The 11,947-nt window shown below is 31.3% G+C and overlaps 2 protein-coding genes across 3 annotated transcripts; one reads left to right on the forward strand and one right to left on the reverse strand.

Moving 5' to 3' along the window:
* Positions 1–1,456: 1,456 nt before the first annotated feature.
* Positions 1,457–9,351, forward strand: LOC103857766 (trihelix transcription factor GT-3b). Of its 2 annotated transcripts, XM_033287706.1 has the most exons (3): positions 1,457–3,997; positions 4,490–5,973; positions 6,225–9,351. In XM_033287706.1, exons 2-3 carry the CDS (start codon positions 5,659–5,661, stop codon positions 6,792–6,794), a joined length of 885 nt encoding a protein of 294 aa, XP_033143597.1. In that variant the 5' UTR covers positions 1,457–3,997; positions 4,490–5,658; the 3' UTR covers positions 6,795–9,351. The 2 variants fall into 2 exon arrangements, with proteins under 2 accessions (XP_033143597.1, XP_009133240.1); XM_009134992.3 differs by having other exon boundaries at positions 1,457–5,973.
* Positions 9,352–10,200: 849 nt separating this feature from the next.
* Positions 10,201–11,936, reverse strand: LOC103857767 (bifunctional monothiol glutaredoxin-S16, chloroplastic). Its single transcript, XM_009134993.3, has 2 exons — positions 11,513–11,936; positions 10,201–10,807 (listed from the first exon to the last, which is right to left on the reverse strand). The coding sequence occupies exons 1-2, from the start codon at positions 11,894–11,896 to the stop codon at positions 10,307–10,309; spliced, it is 885 nt and encodes a 294-aa protein (XP_009133241.1). The 5' UTR covers positions 11,897–11,936; the 3' UTR covers positions 10,201–10,306.
* Positions 11,937–11,947: the final 11 nt, after the last annotated feature.

Raw genomic sequence — 11,947 nt, forward strand, 5'->3', positions numbered from 1 at the left:
CATAACTTAGTTTTTTTGTTCTTTGTGACATAATTCCATTATTGATTATTCTTTTTTGGTGAAATCCATCCTTGATTCTTCTTATGTGATTGATAAGGGATCCGTTAAAATGCGTCCAACTTTACGCGCAGACCTTATAGCAAATTGTATCTCGAAATTTGAAGAGTTTTGTTCACTTTGTTCCTTGCTCATGACTCCTAAACATGTTAACGTACAATAGCATATTGAGCTTCTTTAATTTTATTGATTGAAAAAAAAAATTATAGATTGAAAAGCAAAATTATCTCAACTGCTCACAATGAAAGCACAACCACTTGTAATGTATTATTAATATCTTTTTATTGATTAATACAAATTGCATTTTTCAAAAGGGAATTTAAACACGTTTTCAACCATATGTTTAGTTGTCGGACAAAATGTTCTTTCTTTGAAATATTATTGATGATAAGTAAATAATAGGGACCATACGGTAAAGAAGAGGTTATGTATATTTATGCGTATGTATCACATGTCTTAATTAAAATCGGCTGAATCAGTACAATAACTGATTGTTGCGACCAATGTTTTTAAACCCGACCCGGACACTGAACCGAACGACTTACCGGATCGATCGCGGACGAACCGCGGATTAATAAATGAACTAATTTATTATATAATAATATATCAGCTATGTAAATAAAAATATAGTAACTAAAGTTTAATATTTTATAAATGTTTTTATAAACATAAAATAATAGGGGAAATTGCCACAAATACCACATTCATAGCACCACTTTTCATGTTTACACTAATTACTTTTACCTTCACTTTTAATGAAGGGTAAAATACAATTATACCCTTAGGATTAACTAATCTAGACTTAGAATTTAGAGTTGAGGAATGAGGTAGAGTTTTTGGAATGTGAAATTTATGATTCTAATAAATATATAAATACTTGAAAAATATATAAAAAAATTTTAAAAATAGTTTCAAACATTATTTCATTTTTCTAAAAAAAATTTGAAAAAAATAAAAAAATAATTCGAAAAAAAAAATTCAAAAATCTTTTTTTTTATAAAAAAGTTCGAATTTGTAAAAGTATAATTCGAAAACATAAATTTTTTAATTTTTAATTTTTAATTTTTTTTAAAGTTTTTTTATTTATTTATTTTTTTTTTAATTTTTAATTTTAATTTTAGTTTTTTTTATTTTATTTAAATAATGATTTATTATATATATAAATAACAAGGACATAAGAGTCTTTTGCCACTTAATAAAGAATGTATTTTTGAAAATGTCTCATTAGTGGTGGTAAAAATGAAAAGTGGTACCATGAAAGTGGTAAACATGTAATTTCTATATTTTTATGTTTAATAACGTTTAGAAAATACTTAACTTTGATTTCTATATTTTTATTTTCATTTGATATACAAAATATCATAAAAGATTTTAGACTATTTATAATTTTGTCTAACAAGGTAAGAGTTATGACATCTAAAAAAATCAACAAATAAAATTTATAAATATTTAAATATTTAATGTAAATAATAAATTAAATTTCAAATACAAAATAAACCAAAAGTAAAAAATTATTATAATAAATTATCAATAACAGAAATAAACTAACATCAAATCACATCAACTAGTTTTGGTTCTCTCTACCATCATTCACTTTATTGCTTCAAGTGACATAGTAAAATCTTCATTAATATCTAAAAAATCACAAATATAAAATTGAAAAGAAAAAACTTAACTTTTTTTGTCGGTATATAACTTCTTAATTAAAAATTTATAACATAAAACATAATCTAAAAACATAACTAAAAAAAAAGAAAAGTAAAAATTATTTATTAGTTCAACCAGTGGTTTAACCGGTATCGGGTTCCTTGTTCTAGTGGGTTTTTGTGGGTTTTTGCGGGTTTCTAAATATGGGGTTTTTCACAAAACCCAAACCAAATTTTTTCTGGGTTGCCGGGTTTACTGGTTCAACCGCGGTCCGGATCGGGTTTCAAAACACAAATCCAAAATCATAAAAAATCCGCGGGTCCGGTTAAATATTTAGAAGAAATCCGCGGGTTGGTTAGGTGATCACTGATCAGTTAAGTCTCTGCCTTAAAAAAAAATCAATAAACAAAGATCCAAAATCATAGATTCCTAATTTATCAGTTTTTAGATCAATACATTGAAACATCTCCTATGAAAACTTCTTAACCCAACTAACAGACTACTCACTCATAATCAAAGAAAAATAACAAAATGATTCTATAAAATAATTGCGTTGAAAATGATAGAAAGATAAAAAAATCTTCTCCAAAATAAGTACACGAGAAATTTCTTTCCAAAAGTCTACAATATGATCCAAAGGCTCACAAATCACCCTCAATCTCTCTATGGCCGTCAAGAACAAAAATGATAGAATACAATCTTTGGTCAATTTTCTTGGTAAAAAGGTATTCAAAATGCGTCTCTTTGTAAAAAAAGACACTCATCAGTTAACCAGTCATGCTAGTATGATTTATGTTTCAATCTGATTCAAATTTAGGTTTTAGATTGAAGAAAGAAAAATTCATTTTGATTCTATCTCGTATTTAATACTCTTTTAGTTATTCTTTCAATGTTTTCGTTAATTATATAAGTTTTTATATGAATGAAATTATTCTATCGGCAAATCCCTAACATCTTACAAAACAATGCCATATTTTAAACAGTTTTTGAAAATAAACGTGGTTGCCGTTAACGCTATTAATAAAAATATTTTCTCAAATTATATAGGAGATAATTACATAACTAGACGGAGAAGTGTAACCGAAACTAATAGATCGTGATGTTAACAAAGAAATTGTGCACCGACGATGTTGAATATGAGTGGTAATGAACAAAAACTGTTCATCTAACTTCTTGTTTGTTTAGAAAACAACAACTACAAAAAAAAAGAGAAAACAACAACTACGTACGTTGCAGAAAAGAAAGAAAAAAATGATAGTTACATGTGGCTAATCTCTTTCAAACGCACATGTGAATCCGACGTTTGTATCTTGGAGAAACAGTAGCATAATTTTCAACATATTCGCTTTTCTTTTGTAATCTACATATTCGTATATATACATGTATTCGAAGTTTCGTATTTTTAGATAAGTCGAAGTTTCATATTTGTATATACATATATAAGTTTTAAGGATTATATATGATCACACAATAACAAAGAATCACTTTCTTTATGCATCTCTTAAGGAAATTGTCTCAAAACTTTAAGCTGTCTTAAACACAATTTCCAAAACTTACAGTTATTCAACACACTTGTATCTTCTTATATAGAAATATATATTTCCTAAACACATTTAACTTATCTAGATAATTTATGTTCTTCCTAATCATTACTAGATTAGGATTGGAGTTGTTTCTCTACATAATTAATAAGGCTAACGAGCACTTTCGTACATAGAATATAAATAAAAGGAGATAAAAGATCTCCTTGATTGCTCATTCATAAGAACTTTGTATTTAACCAAGGTGATACATCGCATTATCAAGGTAATCCAAAATTTTGAGAATCCCATTTTTCTCATAACTGCTTCAATGAACGACCATTTTCATCTTATCATACACTTTATTCATATCCGTTTTTACGGCCATCATTTTATTACGTCCGCTTGGTTTAGTTCTCAGAATAAGGAATATTTTTTGTAAAATCATAATATTGTCTAAAATCTTTCTTCCACTAATTATCCGGTCTATGAACCTACTTTAGATGCATAGCAAAGAGTGCTAATTTGACTTACCATTCAGTGACCGGAGCTGTAAGATCGTCATTAATTGACTATGTAATCATTGTGGATATCTCAAACATCGTTTCCTCAATTTCTTGTGAATTGGAAAACTCAAAATTTTACCTAAAATAACTAATAGCAATGACTACCAATACTTTTTCATCCTCAACAATATTTCTATTTGCGTCTAAAAGCTGATTGATATTATTTTTCGTTTTCTTTTGCTTTGTTAAAGCATGAATTTTTTTTTTGTGTTTCTATTACTTTCTTTTAATCAGAAAATTCGACTTTTTTTGTTTACAAAATATTTCTTTTATTTTAAAAGCATCTTTTAGTTTTTTCAAAGTTTCTACTATTTCTTCGGTCGTGGCATCGTTATACGAGTACATACGCTCTACCTTTTTATAACTTCTTTCGCAAGTTTTTTTTAGTTCAAATTGTGCTCTTTTTTCTACTGACTTAAGGTTTTACACAGTTCGAAATATGTTCTATGATATTTGCGTCAGGGAAAAAGGGAAAAGATCTGAAGATTTTTCATCTTTCAAGAATAACATGCTTTAGTTCCTCATTGTCCAGGTCAAATTTGAACTTTTTTTTATTTTTTCGTTGGCTTTGTGAGAACGACTGCTAGGAATGATATACTTTCTTATTATTGATTAGAATATGAGTCATTATTATCAAATGCAGTTGCAGACGATAAGATTGTGAATTTTCTAGAATAGTCAAACGAGAATAAGGTCTAGTTGATCTACTGGCTACTAGTCGATCCTAGACATAGAATGTTGTGAAGTGCTAAAGTCCAAATGATATCACATTGTGAAGATATATGTTCGAAATAACCCGTTAACCCGATTAATTTTTTTATGTTGATTATCTGTGACACCAAATTACATTGACTTTTAAAAAGTGTTTCTTAAGAAAAACAACAAATTAAACGTATTTAAACTAGCGTAACCTTTGGATGAACTATTTTCGATTTTATACTAAAATACTAAATACTGTGTAAGTAAACACGAATGCATTTTTTATATATAAATGAGACTAATCAGCAAATCTAATAAAAGAACAAGAGATCCACATCCTAAAAGCTGAATCCGTACAACAATAAAGTGCCAATTAATCTCAAGAATAGAGTGGTAACAAATCTATATCATAAACATTGATTATTTGTCGACAGTCGAATCTAGATTACATTACGAAAAGAAAACGATAGAAATATCCACATCCGTGATCATCAGTCAAATTGTAAATAGATAATACAGCTTAATTAGAGACTAATCTTTTCCAAATAATAATTTCACATAATCAAATACGACACACTTACCGAAAGTTTTTCTTTAATATTTTTGTCAAAAAGAAAATAGAAAAGGTAATTATATTAGAAAATTCCAAGAGAGAGAAAAAAAAAGTAAACATTGATTATTCCAATAGAGTGGTAACAAATCTATATCATAAACATTGATTATTTGTCGACAGTCGAATCTAGATTACATTACGAAAAGAAAACGATAGAAATATCCACATCCGTGATCATCAGTCAAATTGTAAATAGATAATACAGCTTAATTAGAGACTAATCTTTTCCAAATAATAATTTCACATAATCAAATACGACACACTTACCGAAAGTTTTTCTTTAATATTTTTGTCAAAAAGAAAATAGAAAAGGTAATTATATTAGAAAATTCCAAGAGAGAGAAAAAAAAAGTAAACGCGTAGACAGATGGCGACAGGAGAAAAGAATTACGATCAAAGAAACTAGACATCTTTCTCTAGACGTTTCACATTGTATTTCTCATTTTCGATCTTGAAAAGTGAAAGCTCCTAAAAATATCTAACATTTGCTTTGGTCTTTAGAGATCTTTGGTGATTCTTGTTTATCTTTTACTTGGTTTCTTAATTATTTCATCATATGGATGGGCATCAGCATCAGCTTCACCACCTTCAATACCTCAAAAAACATAGTCACCATGTTCATCCTCAATCTCAAACACCAGAAATAGCGTCTCCCGCAACTGTGGCCGCAGGGGATAGGTTTCCACAGTGGAGCTTAGAAGAGACAAAAGAGTTGATAGCAATAAGAGGAGAGCTGGATCAAACTTTCATGGAGACAAAACGGAACAAGCTTCTCTGGGAGGTTGTCTCTAACAAGATGAGAGACAAAAGCTTTCTTCGTAGCCCTGAACAGTGCAAGTGCAAGTGGAAGAACCTCGTCACTCGTTTTAAGGTCCCAATTAGTCTTCTCTCTCTCTCTCTCTTTCCTTTTATTTTGTTTAATTCTGTAGTGTGCTATACTTGGAGGTTGTGCATGAAACTATCCAATATACAAAATAAGTATACATGTTAGAAGAAATTCCGAATCTTATTAGTAGTCCATAATCTTTTCGGGTCAGAGACCGTACATTAGTGTTCTCCCTAGATAGAGATCAAGTAGTTTTTTGATATATGCATGTTATCTCATTGGTCATGTGTTTCTAGGGATGTGAGACAATGGATGCAGAGTCAGCAAGACAACAATTCCCTTTTTATGATGATATGGAAATTATATTTACAAGTAGAATGCAGAGAATGATATGGGTCGAATCCGAGGGAGGAGGAGGGGGAGCAAGTGGGACAACCAGAAAAAGAAGTCACTCAGAGCAGTTCTCTTCAGATGAAGAGGAAGAGAACGTGAATGAAGAGCTAGTAGATATCAGCAATGACCCGAAAATCCCAAACCCCAAAAAGAACATAGTGAAGAAGCGAAAAGGCGGTATTAGTAATAGTAATGCCAGTAATAGTGTAAGGGAAGTTTTAGATGAGTTTATGAGACATCAGATGAGAATGGAGAACGAGTGGATAGAACGCTGGGAGGCAAGGGAGAAGGAGAGAGCAGAGAGAGAAGAAGAGTGGAGAGGGAAGATGGAGGAGATTGAGAAGGAGAGAGTGAAGATGGAGCGGATGTGGCGGGATAGAGAGGACCAAAGACGGTCGAGGGAGGAGATGAAGGCTGAGAAGAGGGATTCACTTATCAGTGCATTGCTTGCTAAGCTTACTAGAGATGGTTAATTCTATCGAAGTCTAATATTTTAACGTAAGTTAACTTGTTCTTTCTATGCATGTTATGGGGTTGTAGGTTTAATTATTTAATAGTTAAAAGTATATCGAAAAACTGAATACTCGTATATCGAGTTTTCTCGTGGGGCTATAGGAATATATTAACCCCCATATATATATATTATTTTCTTCCTGTTTTGATTTTGGTTAATCTATTGGGCCATATTATTATCTTTCCATTCATTCTTTTATCAAGTTTGTTGTGAAATAATTATCTTTGCATTTTCTCTATTTATCTGTAGAATTGATGAAATAACTATTCTATCTCATTCACGTTAAACAGTAAATAATATTTTGGAATTAATAGAATAGCTCATTCCAAATCATTCTACTTCAAATATGATCATGGTTTTTGATTAGAAGTTCTTTTTCACTTTAAAATATTTATATTAATTATGTAAAACTACAACGGAACACCAAAACTGGATTATCCGAAGAACTAAATTTAAAAGTTTTATAAAAATCAAAACTTCAACAATTAAGGGAACCAAAAGCCGACATAAAACCATCCTCCGAATGTAAGATATCAAACAAAGTCTCACATTGAAAATTAGACGAAGAAATATCTAATATATAAAGAGATGTTCAACTCTAATTATTAGTACGAGAACTTTTGGAAAAAAAACAAAAAATGAAACTATGCGGACTTGCCTAAAGCATAAAGTGGACAATCTATCGTACTAATCAAACATTATATAGTTGGACATAGATATAATAAATCTCAACACCGAAACTAAAAGAAATTACATATCAACATGATGCGACTTAAACACATGAGAGAATCAAATAATATGCTTCTATAATCCAAGGACACTTAAACCACGAAAAGCACATAAAGAAGAGCAAACGCGGCACTGCAGAGCTCAGAAAAAGCTACTGGACAGACCTACAGTTGGAAACCGAAGAGATATAAAACAAGGGAACTGGGAGCAAAGCACGAAAGACAACGAGAACACAATGATAAATTACCACAGATGCAGCAGTCCAGTTAGTTTAAGCGTAGGCATTGGTGCTATTGTACTTCTGGATTCAATCTACCGTCGAAGGGATGTTTTACGCCAAAATGGTATCAGCCCCGGCCAGGTCCCGGCCTGGGGGATTAAGGGTCTTTGGCCTGGAATCTCCAGATATTACGTCTGTTGAACTAGCAACACCGACTTCTATTGTTCATGATATTTTAAAAGTTGAATTGAATACATTTCAGTAGTTTCTTAGTCATTCAACATTTTTAAGAAGTGAATTACATTTAATTTGGATTTTTTTTTTAAATACCATTTGTTCATTCATCTCCTAGAAACAGAGTATCTTTACATTTTGGAATTGATAGATGATTAAAAGAAGCTTTAAGATATTGAATTTGCTGAAAAGAATTGGACAGACAAAGTGGCAGACATAGTTATCTTTATCCCACGTCTGGATTCAAAATGTTCAGAAAACGTTTTTTTCCTTGGTGTATTTTGATATTAATATGGTAACTAATTAGTACTCGCAATTTTATCTTCGTGGCCCATAAGAATATCTAACATTCTAAGCAAATCAAGCGGTATAACACTAAGAAAAAGATGATTCACGTGCTTAGCTTTGGCCTTTGGGTACATGAATTAGAGCGTTTCGGTTGAAAGGGACAACAAGACATATATACTGTCACCGACATTGACCTTTTTGTTGGCAAAGCAAATGCTACAACGTTAACTTGTTTGTATCCTTGAGACTTGAAAATCGGCCGTTAATTCCATTTCAAAGTGGGGTAATTGTTTGTTTCCCTACCGTTTTGCTTTACTAGTCAAAAGAAAAAAAAAGAATCAAACTAAAAACTTCTTTAAAAATATACTTTATTTGTTTGAATTTATTCTGTTATCTAGCATGTGTTAAATATGTAATTTGCATGGGTATTGCAGATTCATAAAATTTAAGAAAGATCATGTATCTATCTTAAGGGGGTGTATTCAACTAGACGTTTGAAATGATCTATATTAAAATGATAAATCTACTATTATTCAAACGTGGATTTAAAAAAATATTTTAAAGTTTAGTGTTATTGAACTTATCATTTCATAAAATACTATGAAATCAACTGTTATTGAACAAATTTTAAATTGGAAACTTTAGACTATTTTAAATGTTTCTAGAGTGTTTGAGAATAATTTTTTAGTTATAAAAATAAAAATAAAAATATCATTGTTTTAGATGAGATTTTAGAGTGTTTTAATAAAAATCACACCAAATTCTCTGATTCACCTGCAATCATCTACAAACTCATCAAAAGTCAAATCACTCCAAATTCTTCCGTTCTCCTGAAATCATGTCAAACTCATTATAAGTCTTGACAGCTATTAAAAGTATTTCCACCGCTAGATAGATATGAATATCTTGTTGATAAAAAAAATTAGAAAATAAAAACTGAAGAAATAAAAGAGATAGTATGTTAAAGAGAAAAACTTGGCAACACGTGATTAGTCTGGATCACTTATGTGGGGCCAGGATAACTCTGTATAATTCAAAAAAAAAACTTGTAGAATCATATAAGATAGTCACTTCAAAATGTAAGTTTATCATTAGCTTGATTTTAAAAACATATAATAAAACTATACTATAATACGTACTAATATACAAAATTTGAGAAATTCGTATTGTTTTCCGAAACAACAGAGTTACTCTAAGATCACTTTAATTAGTATAAGTTTTATATATTATATTTCAAAATATTAATATTTAAATAGTTGTGTTATATAATTAATTTTAGTTAAAAATAAGAGGTTAAGTAGAATTTGAGATTCTTATGAATATTATAAAATCAGAATATTTTTTTTTATCTCCTGCACTTTTATTATTTTAATGGAGTTATTGGTTTTGGTATTTAAAGGGATTTGGAAATCTAAACTAATTATTGGTTCTATAATTTAAAAACAACTAGTTAAAATCATGTGTTATTGAATTTTATAAATTTACTAATATTTTTAATTTTACAATGAATTAGATAGATTTTGTTGTTAAATTTCTTACACAAATTAAGAAAACATGTGAAATTTTGACTACCAATGCATTATTTTTTATAACTAATTAATCTCCATAAATTTTATCCAATGTAATTTCAATAAACATAATTATTATATTTTGAAGTTTATTAACTTACCATTAATAAATACATTTGAAAATGTTAAAAATATTTCTTCTTGAAAAACAAATTTCTAAAAAATAGATCTTTTCGGAATCAGTAAAATTTATTTGGATTTATAAATCTTATATAAAATTTTTAATTAATTAAAATACTTAAACGGATAAGCTTCTGTTTCGTAAAATCCAAAAAGTGCTAACAGCTAAGTTGCATAGATTAGTACAACAATCTGCAAGCTTTAAATATGTAAAAAAAAAAAACAAGTTTGAAAATATAGAAGGGATCCCAAAAGTTTATTATAAATGTATTGAGTTACACAGTAGAAACAGATGGATAAAACGGGATGGAACTACTTAAACATATCGGCAAGTTCGCCATTCTCATACATTGAGGTCAATATATCACAACCTCCTAACAGTTCTCCTTTCACAAACACTTGCGGAAACGTAGGCCAATTACTATAACTCTTCAGCTTCTCTCTTAGCCCATGGTTATAGTCATCGTCAAGAACATCAACCGTTTCATAGTCCACTCCTTGGCTCTCAAGAATCCCAACAACTCTTTGTGAGAATCCACATTGAGGAGCGCTTCTCGACCCTTTTATGAAAGCTACCACCTTGTTCTCTTTCACTAACCGGTCAATGAGTTCCTCTAAGGGGACAGTGAGCTCGACATGGCGACCTGGAGTGAGACGGATGTCTGATTTCTTTCTCGGAGTCTGTTTGACCCATGTGTTGTTCCCTGACTTGTTCCCTGGAGGGACCTTTCCGGTTACTTTTATGTGTTCTTCTATCCATGATTTCCATGCTTGAGTTAGAACCGCTTTGTCTGGTTCCTCTACTATACCAACCTACGCAACAAACAAAATGTTAGTTAGACTCAACAGTACCAAAATTAGCCAATACTCATCATGTGCGTTCAAAACATGCAAAATGAGGAAAGACTGTACATGAAGTTGTTTGGTCATGAGAGCAAAGCAAACAAACACCACAAGGTTCTTACATTTTCTATTTCCATGTTTATATGTAATCATAACTAATTTTCTAAAGAGCTATATGAGATATGACTGTGGAAAGCTGATAAAAGAGTAAAGAAGATAACTGAAAGAAATGGGAGTCAATACAGCAAAGAGGAGAAACTCTCTCTCTCTTTAGGAACAAAACCGATAAACCTCCCAAGTATATTGTGTGCTCTACTATACTCTACTCCTATTACACATATGTGCTGACGTGGCATATATATATATATGATAATGTTCATAGTACTCTAGTAATGATTTCAAATATTTCTCATAGTAACACACAACAATGAACACCAAATGCATCTCCTACTGACAATTGTAGTTGATGACTTATCATGATCATCAAGAACTTCATTAGCTTGAATTCTACAAACCTCATGATCTACACTGGAGCTAAAGAGATGTCTATATACTTCTTCATGACTCACAAAGACACTACTATCTATCTTCCAAACGATCAAGATTCACTGATTCCATTTTCTAGCTACTCTATACAACTTTCTGATTCATCAATCGAGGAGATGAGCTTACTACCTTGACGGAGCCGCAAAGCTCCGGAACCGATTTCACGTGCGTAGATACGCTCGCCCCGATGTTCCGAGATATTCCGACGAACTGAAGCTCGTCGCTCTTATCGTAGACGGCGTAGACGCCGGACTCCGCCGGAATCGACTCAGCCTCCGCTATGGGAAGCTGCTCCGTCTCCCCCAGCGACTTGACGGCGGAGGCGATTAGGAAGGGACGGCGGGAGCGGACTGTGTCGACGCGGAGCGTGGAGGAGAGAGAGGGGAATGAGATTGAGAAGGATGGGGTGAAGCGTGAATAGAGAGTAAGGCCAGGGGTATTTCGGGAAGTTTGTGGACGAAACACACGGGGAGAGGGTGAGGCGTGCACGGAGGAGAAACTGATTGCGGCCATTTTTGTCGGAGGAGATTTCGAGTTATCGGTTGGGATGAGATCATTAGTTCT

Source organism: Brassica rapa, chromosome A03 (assembly GCF_000309985.2).
Source record: "Brassica rapa cultivar Chiifu-401-42 chromosome A03, CAAS_Brap_v3.01, whole genome shotgun sequence".
NCBI classification, from domain to species: domain Eukaryota; kingdom Viridiplantae; phylum Streptophyta; class Magnoliopsida; order Brassicales; family Brassicaceae; genus Brassica; species Brassica rapa.

Bases quoted from the DNA above. Each gene is read 5' to 3' on its own strand.
- LOC103857766 (XM_009134992.3), top strand. From the start codon at position 5,659: ATGGATGGGCATCAGCATCAGCTTCACCACCTTCAATACCTCAAAAAA. The intron at 5,974-6,224 runs GTCCCAATTAGT...ATGTGTTTCTAG, and splicing joins ACCTCGTCACTCGTTTTAAG to GGATGTGAGACAATGGATGC.
- LOC103857767 (XM_009134993.3), bottom strand. From the start codon at position 11,896: ATGGCCGCAATCAGTTTCTCCTCCGTGCACGCCTCACCCTCTCCCCGT. The intron at 10,808-11,512 runs GTAGTAAGCTCA...TTTGTTGCGTAG, and splicing joins AGCTTTGCGGCTCCGTCAAG to GTTGGTATAGTAGAGGAACC.